The 19838-nt window shown below is 36.4% G+C and overlaps 2 protein-coding genes across 5 annotated transcripts in view; one reads left to right on the top strand and one right to left on the bottom strand.

Annotated features, from left to right (window-relative positions):
• The window catches only part of LRRC39 (leucine rich repeat containing 39), a 30407-nt gene extending 26275 nt beyond the window's left edge, over positions 1–4132 (top strand). Inside the window, exons 8-9 of one of the 3 annotated variants that reach the window (XM_003260112.4) lie at positions 374–513; positions 3781–4028. In XM_003260112.4, the coding sequence (XP_003260160.2) occupies positions 374–513; positions 3781–3836 (196 nt within the window). In that variant the 3' untranslated portion in view covers positions 3837–4028. Of the gene's footprint in view, positions 1–373; positions 514–3443; positions 3515–3780; positions 4029–4064 lie in introns of those variants that run through there. The other 2 variants (XM_030825003.1, XM_030825004.1) reach the window with 2 other exon arrangements.
• Positions 2376–19744, bottom strand: TRMT13 (tRNA methyltransferase 13 homolog). 2 transcript variants are annotated; one of them, XM_003260109.2, is made up of 11 exons: positions 19504–19744; positions 15917–15963; positions 15758–15824; positions 13171–13233; positions 12627–12696; positions 12364–12470; positions 11858–12025; positions 9669–9741; positions 8731–8805; positions 4554–4986; positions 2376–4252 (listed from the first exon to the last, which is right to left on the bottom strand). In XM_003260109.2, exons 1-11 carry the CDS (start codon positions 19648–19650, stop codon positions 4057–4059), a joined length of 1446 nt encoding a protein of 481 aa, XP_003260157.1. In that variant the 5' UTR covers positions 19651–19744; the 3' UTR covers positions 2376–4056. The 2 variants fall into 2 exon arrangements, with proteins under 2 accessions (XP_003260157.1, XP_030680859.1); XM_030824999.1 differs by having other exon boundaries at positions 2378–4252; positions 12364–12428.
• Between the last annotated feature and the right edge of the window lie 94 nt (positions 19745–19838).

A 19838-nucleotide genomic window follows, 5' to 3' on the forward strand; every position in this document is an offset into this window, starting at 1 on the left:
CAAAAATTGGCTGGGCTTCGTGGTGTGCGCCTCTAGTCCCAGCTACTTGGGAGGCTGAGGCACAAGAATCACTTGAACCTGGGAGGTGGAGGGTGCCATGAGTCCAGATCATGCCACTACACTCCAGCCTGTGCAACTAGACTAACAGTTACTTTTATAAGCTTTGAAAGTAAGTTGTCTAAAGCTGGTGTTTTTTTTCTGTTAGGAAAAAAACATAGATTCTTGATATATATCACATCTCACCAAGGTGTTCAGTTATTGAAACCAGTTAAAAACGAGTAATTTAGTATATTATCATTTGACCTTTCTCCAAGGTAATAAATGTACACTTCCATGACACCTATAAAAATAGTGTTTTTTGATGAACTTCTAGGTTTGTCAACTTCAGAGACAACCCACTGAAATTGGAAATATCACTTCCTCCCAATGAAGGCACAGATGAAGAAGAGGAACGGGAATTATTTGGCCTTCAGTTTATGCAAACATACATACAAGAGTCACGGAGAAGAGCAGGTATAAGATTTGTATATAACACAGATTAAATGTTCTTTTTTGGTAATGTGTATATCACTAACTGCTGCCTTTTGATTAATTCCTTTATATATTTCTCATTCCATCTTAAGTTTTCTGTCAAATTCTGTTCTCTTAGTCAATATTGTGGGAAGGAAAAAAGTGAAATGGAGAGAGAGGCTTTAAAGATATTCAAAGTCTTTCAAGTGGGGGAAGGAAATAAATCCTTTGGCTAAGCATCTGAAGTAAAACCGAGTGAAGACATGATTCTTAAAGCTTTGCTACCTCATTCTACCAGCTTGCCACACATAGCAGTTTGATCATGAACTGACCTTCCCTGTCATTCCATAAATAGAAAAAAAAATTTACCTGGGATGAAAAATATTAAGAGAACACAGTTTTTTTTTTTTTTTAAAGAGATGATGTCTTACTACATTGCCCAGGCTGGAGTGAAGTGGCTATTCAAAGGCACAGTCATAGCTCACTGTAGCCTTGAACTCCTGGGCTCAAGAGATCATCCTACCTCAGCCTCTGGAGTAACTGGGGCTATCAGTGCATGCCACCACATCTGGCTGAGAACACAGATATTAATCAACAAAGTGTGAGGTTTTGATATAGAGATGTCAATCACTTAGTCTCTGATAATTTTGAATTACACTACTTTTTTTTTAATTAAGGAGGGCCTTTAAGCTAAACCAAGATCAGGGGAAGAGGACAAAGTGCACAATTATTTGTTAATAAAAACAATGAAACAATAGTAATAGAAATCATAGTCTTATAATTTTAAAATGTTAAGAGTTTTTAACTTAAAATGTAGATCTTAGTTCAACCAACAACTAGTTTGAAAAATGAATATAACCGAGAAAACAATGACAGAGTTTTTCAGCTAGAGGAAATAGTTTTTACTAACATTCAGTGGAGGATGTTTAGGAAATGGTGATTAGATTTACTGCAGCAAGGTCATAGAAGCAATAACATGGAGACAGATTGGGGGAAGACAGGCAAAAAAGTCATAATTGTGACCTAGTTTTGGAAAGCAGAGAATATATACAAGATGATTAGGAGACAGAATTGGTAATTGAATGAAGATGAGAAAAGGGAGTTTATAATGAATGTTTTTGGTTTAGAGAGCAACTGGATAGACGGTGGTGCTAAGATGGAGAATGAAGTACAGAAGATGGGTTGGCTAGTAGAATCAGGTGGTAGAGGCAGATTTCTAATTTTGGCAGTCTTTTTTTTTGAGGAGTTTCTCTCTGGTTGCCCAGGCTGGAGTGCAATGGCGCAATCTCGGCTCACTTGGCAACTTCTGCCTCCCAGGTTCAAGCGATTCTCCTGTCTCAGCCTCCTGAGTAGCTTACAGGCATGCGCCACCATGCCCCACTAATTTTGTATTTTTAGTAGAAACAGGGTTTCACCATATTGGTCAGGCTGGTCTCGAACTCCTGACCTCAGGTGATTCACCTGCCTTGGCCTCCCAAAGTGCTGGGATTACAGGTGTAAGCCACCACACCTGGCCCTTAGCAGTAAGTTTGATGCACTTGTGGAACCTGCAAGTTGTGGTAATTGTGTAGGTGAATCTAAAGTTCAAGAAGAGGTTTGTTGAATCTGAAAATTCTGCGGGACAAGAAATAGCTGTATGCATATCCCACATAGTCACTTTCTCATGATATGTGAAGACAAACTAACAGTTAGGAAAACAATAATCCTGACCTAAGGCTGGCATGTTGAAGAACAAACTTACCTTCCTTTAAGGTACTTGATACCATTGTCAGAAACATATCATTAAGCTAAATGGGCCACAGAACTGTTTCTGTATGATAATTCTTGGGTGTGTATATATATTTTATGAAACATAAATGAGATTATGCCTGTTGTAGAATATTGTTTATTTCTGGGCATAAATTGTTGAATGATGCAAAACAAATTTTATGACAAATTAGTATTGCTTGACACAATAAAAAAAGGTTAATTATTCAATGATATATCTTCATTTAGGTTCCCTTGATTGGGGACATGGGTAACTAACTTAAACAAACTACCTTACTTTAATAACATTTGACATAAAACTTATAACAAGGGAAAAAAGTTAACAACTTAAAGAGATAATAAAATCAAAGCCTATTATGTTATTAAAAATAGATTCACGAGTTACTACCACTACTATTACTAGTTAATATTTATTGAATTGCTCTGTGCTTGGAACTGTTCTATGCATTTTACTTGTGTTATCTCATTTGATGCTCACAACAACCTTGTGAGGTAGGTATTATTGTTATCATCATCCCCATTTTAAGAGGAGGAAATTGAGGCACAAAGAGATTAAGTAGCATGCCCAAGGTTGCACAACTGAAGATGGTAGGGTTGGAATTTGAACTGAGGCAGTCCGACAAGACATATGAGACTAAAGTCAGGAATTTTAAATTGGCTAGGCTTCTTATTTACAAATCATGTAATCATAGAACTACAGGATAAAAATAGTTATCTCAGAATATCATAATATCTAAAATTAGTAATTCTGAACCTTTGTCTTGGCAAATGTACCATCAATTAAGACAATTTTTACAAATAAAGGCAGAAACAAAATAGGGATAAGATGCAGAAGAGAATAACAGTCCTACCATATATTTGGTTTAGTATTTGCTTATGCATAGAAACCAGTCATGAGTTAAATAAGGCCTAAATTTGAGAAGGTTTTTGGTTTCATTATCTAATTTCTACTTTATTCCAAATTGTTTTCCCAAACAGAAGAGAACATACTTATTGTTTGTGCCTATATATGTAAAAAATGACCTGATAAAAGATACGAGATAGCTAATCAACTTCAGAAGTTATTTCAAATTTGTGAATTATGTTTGTAAGTATCTTTTTGGAAGTTCTAACTAGGTAATTATCCAACAAAATAATTAAGTGAAATAATCTTTTTTCTTTGAAAACGGCTCTTCAGTTTTGTGTTTGTCATGGACAGATTCTGACAATATATACATGTATGGCTCTGGAAATTTGAAGGTGACTTCATTAATTAATTGTGTTTATTAATTGTGAACATCTCTGAATTGTTTGCATTTGAGAAAATCACAATTGTGCTTTCCAGATCTGTAGGGAAAAATGTCCACATATAAGCCAAATTCTCAGATTGGCCCTTGTTACAATCAATCACTACCTCTTGAACTTAATAAAAAATATTAAATAAAATCAAAGGAAGATAAATTTCCAAAATTAATACAAACAGAAATATGCTAATTATGTGTTGACATGTTATGTATGTTTCAGATCACCAAGTCAACGGTTCAACTACTTTACCAATCTCCATAAATACGGATAGATAATATAATTCAAGATGCCCTTCTAAAGAGGATTACTTTGGTGAATTCTCTAATGTTTGGATTTCTGAAGTAAAAAGAAAAGCTATTACCAAAGTTTAATGAGGCCACAGCATTTTTTAAAGTTCATATTATTTGCTATTTAAAGTATATATTTTTTGATATAAAAATATAATTAAAAATTTTTTTTTGGTGGAAGACAGATGATGCTCAAATTTCTTTTCCATTATGCAGTTGTTTCTGGTGATGAAGAATGATTTGGTAAAGCAGTTAACAAAACATTTTCCAAAGACACCAGAGGGTCTGTATAGTACTGCAAAGCAGGACTGAATCCCTTCTGCTGCAAATACTGGATTCGACCTTGGTCAATCAGCAATTTACAAAGATGCCCTATTTTCTTCTTTTCTTCAACACTAAGAAGCCTAAATTGAATAAACACACACAAAACATTGTTAAAATTTTGCAAAAGTTTATAAAAAATTATTTTTGTCACTTTTATTTATTGAGAGACTGTTAACTAACCCATAATGTACTAAGTCCTTTGTCCCCTGCTTCCAAGACACATTATATTTATGACCACAATAAAAGATGTGTATATTTTAGCTTATTCTAAAATTAGATTATAAAATACATTTTCATGAATTGTTGATAATAGTCATCTAAAGTACAGTATAATGCAATATTTCTCCTTTAGTATCATGCATTACAAAAGTAACCTCTTACCCAGGCAAACTATCAGCGCCATCATCTGTGATTCTGTATCCTCCGTCATCATGCTCTTCACTATCATCATTCTGATTATCTTGTCTCTTTGTGGTACTATTTGAGGTTTCCAAAGATGTTTTCCGCATCCCACAAGTTGCCCAACTACTCATTCGCTGGAAATAGTGGAATTCCACTGCTCCAAGGCCTAGAGCCCTGAAATATTCTTTGCCCACATAATGTCTCCAATTACACCTGTGGTGACAACAGAGTGCAATAACAATGCCAGCCACAGGGTTCCACTTCTCTGGGACATTTTTTTCATTTCCTTCCTTGGCCAAAGTGTAAATTTCTTTTTCTGTTTTATCATTCTTTATGCGTTTGGCTAAAGGTTCTTCATTCCTTTCCTCAAAACTGGCAGCATAGGTTTCAACCAAACATCGTAATGCAAGATCTGCAAACACAATTATGTGGCCCCCCCCAAACCACATCATCTTTAAAAATAAATATTTTTACATTTATTAAGCAGTACTGTTTTTAAAAACTCAACAATAAAAACAGCAAAAACCTACTCAGCTTTATATTTGTAATAATTCTATCATGAATTATCAACTTCATTCAAATTTGCTCTTCTTACTATCTTCTCAATTTCTTTAATGATTTATTCTGCATAAAGCCTACTTCCCAATAAAGCTATCTGAAGCTTAAGATCTACGATTTGAAGAACTTTTACCCAAATACCTGAATTGTCTCTCATTTTTCCTACCTTAGCTGAGGAAATGACTTGTATAGGAAAACTTTATTCACCTACACTTACATTCTAGTTTAAGAAGGGAAAAATGGAAGGAAGGAAGGAAGGAAGGAAGGAAGGGCGGGCAGACAAATCTGTTTAGGTTGATGCTAGGTCAAGATGCTTGTCTTGAAGAGGCTCATAGCAAATAGTGATGAACTGAAGAGTTGAAAAGAGGGGGTCAGAACAGAATCTGGAAAGTAGGCCTCACTGAGTAGCCTTACTGTATTTATTCATTTATTTAACTAACATTTACTGAATGCCTTTCATGTGCAAAGCATTGAGGATGCAATGATTAATATACACAAACTTAAGAGGCAGATGTACTCCACATTACAATGAAAACATTTTAGTATATTTTAAAACTAAATAAATGGATTTTTGATGACTATGGCTATTTCCCATCGAAAACTCCTACACTGTTGACAATATTGGAAAGACCCCAAATGTAGGACCCGTATCTTCTTAATCATTAGATTGTCATGTTGTGTCTCTTCAATCAAAAACATACACATATTTTAAAATTTTATTACCCTAAGATATCACAAATGACTAAATGATCTGGTATTTCACTAGTAAATTTAATTCAATGTATGAATTTAAGTCAACAAACATTAGAAACCCATTATTTGTAGAAAGTGATAGCTAATCTATTATTTCATAAACTATTATTTTCTGACAAAATACATTTAGTCATTGTTTTATTCATATTTGACTTAAGTAAGTGATTTTCAGAAATGTGAATAACCAGATAAATTATTAAAAGAAGTTATTTCAGGCCAGGCGCAGTAGCTCACGCCGGCTGAGGTGGGCAGAGATCACGAGGTCAGGAGATGGAGACCTTCCTGGCTAACACGGTGAAATCCCATCTCTACTAAAAATATAAAAATTAGCCGGGCATGATGGCACGAGCCTGTAGTCCCAGCAATTCGGGAGGCTGAGGCAGGAGAATCGCTTGAACCCGGGAGGCAGAGGTTGCAGTGAGCTGAGATTGCGCCACTGCACTCCAGTCTGGGCGACAGAGCGAGACTCCGTCTTGAAGAAAAAAAAAAAAGAATTAAGTTATTTCAGAATTAGAAGGAGCTTTAGCAATTTATCTCAATTCATCTTTTATAGAGAACTTAAAGGACAAAGCCACATATGCAGAAAGGGACAAGGAAACACAGCAAATTGGTAGCCAAGATTATTCATTCATTCCAATATTCACTGTGTTCCTCTTATATAGCAAGCAGTGTACTAGTATATACCATATACTCAAAAAATTCCATGGTGGAAGAATTAGATATATAAACAGATAATTAAAATACCACAAGGTAAAAATATGCAGAGGGTATTATGCTAACACCAAGGAGGCATATCTTATTTAAGGGAGCTCCCTGAGAGTGGTGACAACTGAGGTGAAGGATGAGTAAAAATCGACCAGTTGTTTTGTTTGGGCGAGTGGGTGAATGGGGGTGAAATTCCAGATATAGTAGAAATAGTACAGTATATGGAAAAACACACAGGGTTTGATGTTGCTGAACAGCAAAGTAGGAGACAGGGAATGCAAAGAGAGGAAGGCTGAAGCCAGACTGAGACTAAAACGTTATGTCAAAGAGTTTGGACTACATCAGGAAGTACCGAAGAGTTTAAAGGGAAAGACACATTAGTTGTGTAGCAGATGGGTCTGAGATGGATTGACCGATTGAGATAGGGTCTTGCTCTGCCACCCAGGCTGCAGTGCAGTGGCACTATCCCAGTTCACTGCAGACTCAGACTCCTAGGCTCAAGTGATCCTCCCACCTCAGCCTCCTAAATAGCTGGGACTACATGCACAAGCTATCGTGCCCAACAAATTTCTGTAGAGATGGGGTCTTCCTATGTGCCCAAGCTAATCTTGAACTCCTAGCCTTAGGCAATCATCTCACCTCAGCCTCCAGTGTTGGGTTTCCAGGCATAAGCCACTGTGCCTGGCCTGAATATTAATATTTAAAGGACAGACGTGGAAGGAGATTGTGAAATAAACAGAAAGAATGGCATAGATGTAGGCGAAGAACCAGGAAATAAGAGTATCGCAAAAGAGAAGAAAATGGAATTTCAAGAAAGGTAAGCAACTGCAGCAGAGATGAAAGGAGGATTCAGATTCAGTGAATCAAGGGGAAAAAAATTATGTGGAACATGAGAAATGGCCACTGTAGGTCAAAAGAGTGTACTCCCTCCTACCCCCAGGATGGAACTGGTTTACTTTAGAAGACTTTTATGAGGCTTAAATGAGATAAGGTATGCAAAAGTACAGTCATGCATTGCTTAACTATTGGTGTATGTTTTGAGAAATGCATTAGGCGATTTCATCATTGTGGGAACATCAGAGTGTACTACGCAAACCTAGATGGTGTAGTGTAGCCTACTACACACCTAGGGTGTATGGCACAGCCTATTGCTCCTAAGCTACAAACCTTTACAGCATGTTACTGAATACTGTAGGCAACTGCAACACAATGGTATTTGTGTATCTAAATACAGAAAAGGTACAGTAAAAATATGGTATAGTTTTATAGGACCACTGTCATATATGAGTCCATTGTTGACCAAATCATCATTATGTTGTACATGACTATAGTCTTAAAAACTATGAAGGCCAACACAAATATATAGTACTCAATGCCATTTCCAGCCAATATGAATAATATCTATGGATGCTCCAAGTAATCCATATGGGTAGATGATGAAACTAGCAAAAGTTAGGAAGATGATGTAACAATAACATTTATTGAGCACTATTATGTGCCAGACACTTTACATGCAACCTGGTAAGTTATTAATATATTAGTATCTCTGTTTTATAGATAAAGTAACCAAAGCTCAGAAAGCTTAAGTAATTTGACAAGGTTACAGAACAGAGCTGAAGACTAGACTATCTGATTCTAAAGCACATGCTGTTTCCACTTTACCATGCTAGATCTGATGGATCAAAGTGCTAAGACATCTTAGATTTTTTTTTTTTGTCTAACATTTATTTTTTTCTTTTTTCCCAGAATCCTGAAACACAATAGTCTTTTAGTAGAAGAGGTTTCTGAGTTCTTCCTAAGCAACTACTCTAAAAAAATCAGTAGCTTCTGGGTGGAATCATACAGTTTCCATAAATGGTCTTATTTTCCTTTTCTGGTTGAAATTTAACCCAAAGAACTTTAAGGTCTAATGTGATGCAGTATTTACATACAAAACTCTTAATTCATCCTGCAAAATGGCCAAAATGAGCAGATAAATAGGAAAGCTATGCATCTAATAAAGCACAGGGCCAGTGCGCTATAAAGATTATTGAGTTGTAAACATAAGATATCTATTCAAAGGAGACCACTGAAATGGTTGGGGCCAGGTTAGGCCAAAACTTAATGCATTAATGTAAACATTATCAGTATGTTTACATACCTGTTGCCATACCACACACATGCTTTCCAATTCCTACCACAGGTAGTTTTCCTTCTCTTAGCACAGGAATCTTGTCTGAAATGGAAACGAGAATTAACGGTCTAGTGAAATAAAGTACATATTAATGTGGCCTTCCAAAAGAAATAACTAATTAGAGTTTCTGAATTTTAGCCTGAAAGAGACTCAGACAAAAAATGATCACTTTATGGAACCCAACATATAACATAAGAACTTGTTTAGGGTTCATAACATCTGAAAGTTAATATATTCAGCTAAATAATTTTAAATACACTGATTTCTATACAAATGCTGGGTTGCTTTTCACGGCTGGATTAAAATTAGTGAATGGAAGAGGTTGCAAAGATATGTTTGCATTATTTTCTTTGGATAATCTGAAAAATAGAAAAGATATAAAAAGGGCACTACAGAGGTTGATTGAGGAGTTTGTGTGTGTATGTGTCTGTGTGTGTTTCGTGTATGGAATATGAATTCCACAGTGATGACTTCTTTTCTTTTGTACAATTTAAAATTCTAGGAAGTATCTTCTACACATTAGCAAGGCAGAGAAATATCTCATTTTCTTTCATGGTTTAGGTAAAGTCATGTTAACTGCAGGCAGAAGGCTAGTTTATAGTTTGAACAGACTCAAAATTAATTTAAACAGGACAAAGAAACAACATAAGTACATATTATAAAACTTTTAAACTCTTCCCTAATATAACACTTCATTTCCATTTGATACTGAAAATTTTAAAAATTCTCAACCTTAATTCAATTTACATCTATTTAAACATTACATAAAACATTCTATATTAACAATGGATTGATTTGACTGTTTTCCCTGAAGCACTGTTCTGCATGATTGGATTTCTAAGCAACCTCAGAGTTTAAAACAGTTATGATTTATTTGTAGAGCAATGGAAAGTTACACAACTTACTCAAACACAAGTGTTGAATATCAATTTGAAGTCTTTCAAACACTGAATTTTTCTTTCTGTGTTTTCCATCCACCTGCACAAACAGAACATTATTGTAATAATGACTTCTTACGTTTAAAAAAGCTTTACGAAAATAAAAAGGTTTTTATTGGTTTTCAAAATTCAGAGCAATAGAATATATTTAAAAATTAAGATTGTACATTCTTTGATGAGAACTTCAAAATATCACACTTTTTAAAAAAGATTTGAAAATGTTTATCAATTGTTACATAGACATTATTTCCTTTAACCCTAAAAATTCCCAATTCACTGACAAAGGAACTGAAGTTCACAGATCTTAAGTGATTTATCTAAGATTGTCTACTAGCTCCTTTATCTTTGTCACTCCTGGTGTACTATTTTTGGTTCGCTCGTCTTCTTGCTCTCCTGAAAGATCACAACCATTCTAATCTATACCTATGTGCCCACGACCTGCTGATCTACATTTGTGGCTCAGGCCTCTCCAATGGGCATCAGACACATACTCAATTGTGAACTAGAAAGCTCTACTTCACCAGCAAACTGGGCACATTCAGAACTGAACTCATTATTTCTGTCTCCAAAACCATCCTTCCTCTTGTGCCTCCTTTATTCCTTATCTCAGGAAAGAACACCACTTAGTCACCTAAGCCATAAAACTGCTACCCAAAATTACTCCTTATCTCTCATATTCAATTACTAATAAATCACCAACTCTGGTGGCTTCCAACATCTTAATATTTCTCATACTCTTGCCGTCCTCTCCATCCCAATGCAATAGCTTTAGCTCTGGCCTCTTTCTTACTTGGATTGTTGGACAAAAATTATCTTTATTATTAATCTCTCTACGTTAAGTATCAGACTCTTCTAATATAGTTTTAATGGTGCTGCCAGGATAAACTTTGAAAAATTTCCTTCTACTTTACCAACTCTTACATATTATTTCAATCTCATCTCAAGTGTCACTTCTACAAAAACTTCTATGACCCACACTAGACTGAGGTTGGTGCTCTATCTTCATGCTTCCATAGGATTGGATACTTACCACTATCAAAACACACTTAGCATACTGAACACAAATATGTATATGTCTACTCCACCAGACATAAGCTTCTTCAAAGCCAAGAACTAAATCTTTTTTCTATTGTATCCCCACCAGACAGCAGCATAGTCAAACTCCTTCCTTAGCATAAAATATGAGACCTTCTATAGGCTAGCCATCCTCTCCAGTCCCATCATTGCTGAACTCCACTTTGTACCATGTACTCCCATTATACAGGAATGTTTCCATGTTTTCCTGTTATTTCAGGTATTTGGTTACACTGTTCTTGCTTCCTAGAATGCTTCTCAAACTCTCTAACAAACACCAATTCACCTTCCAAGATTTAGTTCAAGCATCACCTTTTCTACATAGTCATTCTTCATCTCTTCCCTGCTTTAATAAAACTTGTCACTCCCTTCTTTGAAACGATGCTGTACTCTGTGCAGACCTTTCTCGTATTTTAACACTTTACTACAATCATTTATGTATTTGCCTGGGTCTCTTTTCTAAATATAAGTAATAAAGTGGCTGGGCACAGTGGCTCACGCTTGTAATTCCAGCACTTTGGAAGGGTAAGGTGGGAGGATGGCTTAAGCCCAGGAGTTTGAGACCAGCCTGGGCAACAAAGTGAGACCCTGTCTCCACAAAAAAATTTTAAAAATTACCTGGGCATGGTGGCGTGGGACTGTAGCCCCAGCTACTCATGAGGCTGAAATGGGAGGATTATATGAGCCCAGGAGGTCAAGGCTGCAGTGAGCCACAATCCTGCCACTGTACTTCAGCCTGGGTGGGGCCTGGCAGCATGCTCAAAAATTGTTTAATGAATGAAGGGCAAGTCGCAAAGATAGGAGTAGAACCCAAGACTTTTAACTCCTCGCTTGAGCTTGGCTCTTTCTATATATTTTCCTGTCTCTGCAAATAATTTTAAGAATTCAGATCAATGGACTATCAAAACTTAGATTAAAAAATTCACCTTCAGTTTGAGTTATCAATACAATTAGAACTAATAAAAAGCTACAACAAACAGATAAAGAAAATTTCTTTCCTTTCTTTTAAGAAATGTTTCTATCACTGTTTTCCTGAATGATAACAAGTTTGGTTACTAACATAGAGCAATGGTTTCACTTACCTTGAATCTTGTGGTCACCTTTTCCACTAGGATGAAGTGAACTTTTTCAGCATCTTTTAAGGCAATATCAACCCAATGAGATAATTTTCCCTTTCCCGCTCCAAACTCAACAAAGCATCTTCTTGGACCAAGTAACTTTAAATTTTCAATGTTACCTAAAATAGAAGCCTGCAAACTTCACAAGATTATTTTATAAACTAGAGTAAACACATTTGGTTCAAATGGGAAAACAGCAAGGTAATTTCTACATAAGGCAGTATGTTTACATTGATAGTTTGTATTTGACTTAACATTTTTCTCTCTTGCTTTTAAATATTTAATATACGGTACTCAGAATCATATCCATGCCCTCAATTTTTTATATATGTTTCTATATATTTTTTGAAATGGAAATATTTGGCACCCTGAAAGGTAAACAAAATAAAATCTTATTAATAATTACATTTAAAACAGTTTTAACAAATGAACAAAGGCCATGTTTAGTAGTTACTATAACCGAAACATACCTGCTGTTTCAGGTGCTTGGTTGCAGAATCACCATTTTTAGGGTCATTAAGTGCATCGTGTAATGCTGGATGGGACATAATATGATCTTTAAGTGTAGAATTCAAACCTGTGCCAAATATAAGCACAATAGCTTAAGCAGCCAAACATGTAATTGTAGGATTCTGAACAATAGGAGTAACATATTTTAAACCAGAATGGTATCAACTCATATACCACCTAATTACTCTAAAATAATTGAACTTGCAACTTTAGGCAGTCTTACCTTCACTTGCTTTTCTCAATTTCTTAATTAACTTTTCCAACTGCTCTTCAGATAGAGAAGAAATTGGAACCTATATACAAAAATAAAACTAAATAATGTAGCCAAAAATTGCTTTAAAGTAGCATAACAGAGACTGAGTAGAGGTTTACCAATTGGGCAAATCCCATGACAGCTTAGGCTCTTCTCTCTATCAAGCCTTTTCCCTAAGCTGCCATCAGAATTGTCCAACTGCTAAACTTCTACTCCGTCTTTGCTGTGCTACTTTAATTTTCCTAACTTCCTCAAGGTCAAGAACAAGTCTAGGCTCAGAAGGGTTCAAGAATCAAAGGGGATTCAGGGCCATATTGTAGCTTCTTTTGTTATGGGGCATGAGCTAGTCTGGGTCTAGGAACTAACCATCACTAACAATATTAAGTCTACAGGAAAATGCATTCTAAATTAAAAACAGATTTACTTGAGACAAAAATTAGAACATGGCTTATTCACATCATGAAGAGAGCTTATAAATACCTTTTAAAATTAAATATTAAGTCAATGTACTTACTAATTGTTCAGGTATTTCTGTTTCATCTCTTAAGCCTGCATTAATATCTTGAATATAGAAATCCTTAACAAAAACAAAACCAAACCATAAAAGAACTGTTAATAATGTGAAGCTCACAAAAATTAAACTAAAATACTGATTCTTCCCTTTATCCCCTGCTCTGTACCTGCCATCCTCCCTTCCTCTATTCATTTCTTCATGAAATCACTATTGAATACTTACTCTAGGCCCTAGTTTGCTTTAGGTATTGGGCACTCCACCACAGTAGATAACAAAAGTGACAAAAATATGTGTTCGTGGATCTTATATTCTAGTGAGGTGATTATCTGAATAAGCACTTACAGTTTAAAGAAATTCATTTGTAACACTTATTAAAAGTTCTACAGCCTAGACTGTTGACAGCATACACTGAGAACTGTAATAATTTTGTCTTATAGTGCTAAAGTAAAAACAGCAAAGTACTAACTACACAATGCTGCTTATCAGACATGCAGCATGACCAAAAACAGATAAGACATAGATATTATAACAATAAGTCTGATTTCTTCTATTTTAAAATATTAATTAAAACTTGAAAATATAAATGTCCTGTCACACTAGTTATTTAAATTAACGTAATGAGGCCAGGCATAGTGGCTCAGGCCTGTAATCCTAGCACTTTGGGAAGCCAAGGCAGAAGGATCCCTTGAACCCAGGAATTTGAGACCAGCCTGGGCAATATAGGGAGACCCCATCTCTAAAACAAACAAACAAACACACATAATGAAATCTTTCCAGTCTGGCTTCAGAAATACAGATTCTAGGTAAGGATCTGTATTACCATTGTCCAACAGAACTTTCTGCAATGATGGAAATGTTCTACATCTGCTCTGGCCAATATGGTAGCCACTGAAATATGACTAGTGTGACTTAGAAACTAGATTTTTAATTTTATTTAGTTTTAATTCAAATTTAAAAAGTCACATGTGGTTAGTGGCTGCCATACTGAATAGTGTGGATCTAGATGAATGAAAAAGTACTGTTTCTACAAATCCTGTTTCAAAAGTGAAAATAACTCTTGGGGACATTATGTTATGTGTAGTAAATGGACTTTTGTTACACAGAGGCAGAAAGGTAACATCCTGATTGTGTGTTGCTAGCTTTACCTATATGGACAGAATGTGTGTTGCTTGCAATGGAAACTGGTGATTGAGTGGAATGAGTGAAGACTGCAGGAATTACAATGTTTTACTGGATAACTGAAAAAAACTATAATAGAAAACTAGCTGTTAAGTATTAGAATTTGATGTACTCTTAGTTCAAAATGGTTGCCAAGAGTGCTCCAGGTAACTTATGTTGTAGATTAGATTTTTAAATGTGAAAACTATTTATATTGGAGAAATTTATAACCAACTAACTTTTATTTAGTATACAAAATTTTAAAAAATTGTTTACCAGTTTCCCAAAGTAAAGCAGAATAGTGATATGCCTTTAGCTGGGTTCCAAGTGTCCTACTCTATATAGTGAACCAGATAAATACTGCTTCGCCTTTCTTTCTTCGTCTCATCATTCCACTGCTTTTCTCCATTTCCTTGCCACTGTGTGTTGGTATGCAGTGAAACTCACCCAAGGGTTTCCATTTTTAATAAATTTATCTATTCTCTCAAACTTTTCTCTGAACACATATTGCACTTGCTTGCTTTAACTGAAACCTGGAACTTAGGTAAGGAAGATATTTGCGAACAAAGCCAATGTTCTCTCTTTCTATGAAAGGGGCTAAGTCCTAAGTAGGTGGTGGTGGTGAGGGTCATCATTTTTCTTCTACACCATCTTAATGTAAAAATACTTTCTAAACTTATGCCATCTGGCCCAGTGGTTCTCAACTGGGAGGCATCTGGAAATGAATGGGAGTATTTTGTTGTCAAAGTAACTGAGAGGTGCTATTGCAAGACATCCTCCCATAAGTCTCGATTTTCTATGAGTCTTAGAAGCAGAGGCACTGATTATCTTTTTTCCCAAACTACCTTTTCAAGGGAGCTTATATACCAAGCACCCTTGGAAGACAGAAACGGTGTCACCTCCTGGATCGCATGGCAGCCCTTATTGTACAGTGTAATAAATAAATGTCTACTTATGGAACAAAAGTCAGGCAGGTTTGCCTACTACTCAATTTAAAAATATTTGTATTTCCTGGCTGGATTTGGTGGCTCATGCCTATAATCCTAGCACTTTGGGAGGCTGAGGCAGGAGTATTGCTTGACATCAGCAGTTCGAGACCAGCCTGGGCAACACAGCGAGAACCCCATCTCTATAAAAAAAAATAAAAAAATAAGCCAGTGTGGTGTCGTTTGCCTATAGTCCCAGCTAGTCATGAGGCTGAGGTGAGAGGATTGCTTGAGTCCAGGAGTTCAAGGCTGCAGTGAGCTATGATCACGCCACTGCGCTCCAGCCTGAGTGACAGAGTGAGACCCTATCTCTTTAAAAAAAAAAAATTATATTTCCTGAGCTTGGGTTCCTCAGCTATGAAACAAGCACATTCCATGTGCAGCATCTACCAAGGCATTACATACCACATTTCACCATTCAATTTTACTGATCCAACACTTACAGGTTTTGGTTTCTCTCTTGAGTTACATTTTTTCAAATGCTTTGCTAGTTGATCTTCATATACTGTGCTAAATTTAAAGAGAAAATTATTTCAAATGAGATTTGTGCCAATTACTGTTTCCAGCACAAAAAAAAAAACCCGTACCTGATCCACACTTACTGTTTTGGATCTAAAGGACACAGGATTCTTTTCCGAGCATCTTCTTCCTAATAAATTAAGAGACACATTTATTTAAATAAAATATCAAGTTTATTGCTTACAGATACCAGATATAACTTCAGTGTCTCTATAATCTCAAAACAAGGTAAGGAAACCTTACAAGGACATAATGAAAAGTTGGCAAAATCAGGTCCCAAGGGTTTAACAAAAACTCTCCAGTGTAGCTGGCTTAAATATATAGGAACAAATACTGCTTTGGACAAACAAGGGTCTATAGCTTCAAACAGGGTATAGAGAAGGCCTACATATGGTGTCTGAAAGCTAAGATAGCATCAACTATTATATGCATGACTATTTTATGCACAACCAAGAAAGAAAAAAATGCTACCTATTTCATGTTAATTGACAAATAGTTGTATATATTTATCACATATTAGGTTGGTGCAAAAGTAATTGTGATTTTTATCGCAATAAAAATAATATACACTATTATTTATGTATGGTTTTAATACAACATAATGTTTTGAAATATGTATACATTGTGGAATGGCTAAATCAAGCTAATTAACATGCATTGCCTCACATACTTATCATTTTTTGGAAAATGCTGCCCATTGACATACGGATTTTAAGATGTATCCTGACTTTAGAATGTTAAAATGTAAAAATAAAGTTTCTTAGAAACAATGGAACATGGCATTTTAACCATTTGGTATGTGCCATATTTTACTGGCTTTGCAACTTTTTAGTATCAGTTACATCCTACTCATTCCTAAGTTACATCACTTAATGACTGGGAATACATTCTGAGAAATGTATCTTTAGGTGATTTTGTCATTGTGAGAACATCATACATCATAGTAACACAAACCTAGATAGTATAGCCTACTGTACATCTAGCCTATATAGTATAGCCTATTGCTACTAGGCTGTAAACCTGTACAGCATGTTACCATACTAAATACTGTAGGCAATTGTAACACAGTGTAAGTATTTGTGTATCTAAACATAGAAAAGCTACAGTAAAAATACAGTAGTATAACCTTATGGGACCACCATCATATATGTGGTCTGTTGTTGACTGAAATGTCTTTATGTGGCACATGACTATATGAACTGGGAAAAAAGAAAGGAAAATTGATAATGTTGGCAATTCTACCCAATATTCCACATGAATCTGTATAAATAGGGGTCGTATAACAGTTAAGAACACAGGCCAGCCAGACTGCCTAGGTATGATACCCAGCTCTATCTACCAGCTACGATCCCTATGACCTTAGTTAGGTAGGCTTACTGCCTCATCTGAAAGATGAGAACAAAAATATGTCTTACCTTCTAAGGTTTGAACAAATTAAGTGAGCTAATAGTTAAAAAAACAAAACAAAACTGCCTAGCACAGTGCTGTACATACAGTAAGTGGTGACTAAGTATCTGCTATTACTATTCTTTTAAAAATTTATTTCTGTTCGAATGTGCCTCTCAGCATGTCCATGAAGCTATTCACACTGAATTTCATGGGAAAGCTAAGAAATTTTCATTTTTTTTGGAAAATACTATATATTCAATAGAAGAAAAAGAAAATACTGTATATTATTTCTTCCTTATTGCTGACTTTAAATCCTAACCTCCATGTAAAAGAATATTCTAACCCCCAGAGCCTAACTGTAGCATAGGAAAAAAAAAACACATTTAAAATTTATTAGTTGAATTTAGAAACAGGAATTCTCAATCTTGGCACTATTGACGTTCTGGGCTGGTAATTCTTTTGAGGGGGTGAGTGCAGGGGGCTGTCCCGTGATTTGTAGGAGGTTTAGCAGCATTTCTGGTCTCTATCCATTAGATGTCAGTGATACTCCTCAGTCTGACAACCAAAATGTCTTCATTTTGCCAAGTGTCCACTGGAGGCAAAATCAGTCCCAGTCGAGAACCACTTGGTAAAAATGAGTGGTGTCATCACAGCTATATATGACACTTAGAAAAAAAGATGGAAACACAACATCTAGTTACATCATAAATTACAGATTCAGGAGGATAGCCACAATTTAAAACGAGATAGTAGTCATGAAAAGTGTTTCCACTTGATGTTTTGCGGTCTCTCTTCAAGGTTCTAATGACAACATGTCGTTCCTCTCCAGGAATACTAATCAGCTTGTAAGGATTTATTCATATTCTACTATCATCACTATTGGTATTCACCTTCCATATATCTGGATAAGGTGGAGTCTAAATCCTTCTCCTATCATAACTCTCATTCTTCAACAAGGGATGTTTGCCAGTCCCCTCAAAACCAGTCAATACACTGTGGGCATAATTCAGAGTTCCCACAAGTCACATCTCCCATATTCCAAAACAAGAATGTCCTTGTTTCAGTATGCTTCACTTTTGGTAAATGTCAGTCAAAACAAAATAGGAAGTAGACTACAACTACGATGGAGAGTGGCAGATGAAGGGGGTCAAGGGACTGATCTGCACTGGATATTGTCTAGAAGAATAAATTCCTTAAGAAATAAAATAATGCAAATAATACTGAACATTCAGAAGCATGAAATCAGATGCTGATCGCTTTGTTTTATTCTTTATAGTTCTGTGGAACTATAAAGACATGCTCTCTTCCTATCAGCATTTTGCTCCTCTGGTTTTTATTTTCCCATCTCATATATATCCTAAAGTAATATACATATATACAAATATAAAGTGTGTGATAGTACATTTATATGCATAACTATTATTAAACAAAATTGTATGCTTTGTTCTCAATTGTAAAAGGTCAATTCGTATATATTTAAAAATCTTTCCTTCCCATTCCAGCAAAGTTGCATTCTTAAAAACTGTAAGTCGAAAAAATTTTTTTTTCTTTTTTGAGATTCAGTCTGGCTGTCACCCAGGCTGGAATACAGTGGCGTGATCTTGGCTTATTGCCATCTCCACCTCCAGGGTTCAAGCGATTCTCCTGCCTTGGCCTCCCCAGTAGCTGGGGTTACAGGCGCGCGCCACCACGCCCGGCTGATTTTCCTATTTTTAGTAGAGAGAGGGTTTCATCATGTTGGCCAGGCTGGTCTCGAGCTCCTGACCTAAATTGATCCGCCCGCCTCGGCCTCCCAAAGTGCTGGGATTACAGGCGTGAGCCACCGCGCCGGGCCTCAAGTCTAAATTTTTAAAAGCAAGTTTCTTCCAACCGCATTCACGAGAAGTGCTTCTCTTTCATGAAATAACAATTAGAACACAACTAGTGAACCTTCGGGACTTCAATCACTACTTTTTCTAAACTACCACTTTCCAGCAGGAAGACGGAGCGGCAGCTTGGGGTAAAAATTAAAACCTAGCATTACCATGAGTTAAGATCGAGATAAACAGATCAAGATAAATGGGTCACTGCTGGCGCTTTACTTAGAAAAATAAAAAATTTCTCATCACTAGAACTCATAATCGCTCCGCAAGGAGGGCAAAACTGGGTTTATTAAAGTGAAAGCTGGAGAATCCAGGGGACACAAGCAGAAACCTGTCAAAGAGGGGAGGGGCCGGGTTCCAGCACCGACAGGACCAGGATACTTATTTCCGACTCTTGAGAGAGTAGGGCGATACCACACCTCCGCGGCTCCAGCGTGTTCACCACAAAATCTTTTCCCTGCGGCCACCACCATCCTGCAGAACCGTTTCTTCTTTTCCACATAGTAACCGCATCTACCCTCAGCTGGAAAACCAGGCGCGTGCGGCGACGTCGCGGAGGTCGCCATAATTCAGGGATCGCTTCTGGTGTCCAGCATCCGGCAACCAGAAGAAAAGTTAGAAGCTTCCTTCGGGTCTCCTTCCCTTAACAAACATGGCTGCCTCAGCCCCCGCCACACAGGTTAATGCCCGGAACTACCACAACCATCTTCCCCTTGTCCTCCGCAGAACCGGAAGAATCCGATGGTGGCTGGCG

This window comes from Nomascus leucogenys, chromosome 12, assembly GCF_006542625.1.
Source record: "Nomascus leucogenys isolate Asia chromosome 12, Asia_NLE_v1, whole genome shotgun sequence".
Taxonomy (NCBI): Eukaryota; Metazoa; Chordata; class Mammalia; order Primates; family Hylobatidae; genus Nomascus; species Nomascus leucogenys.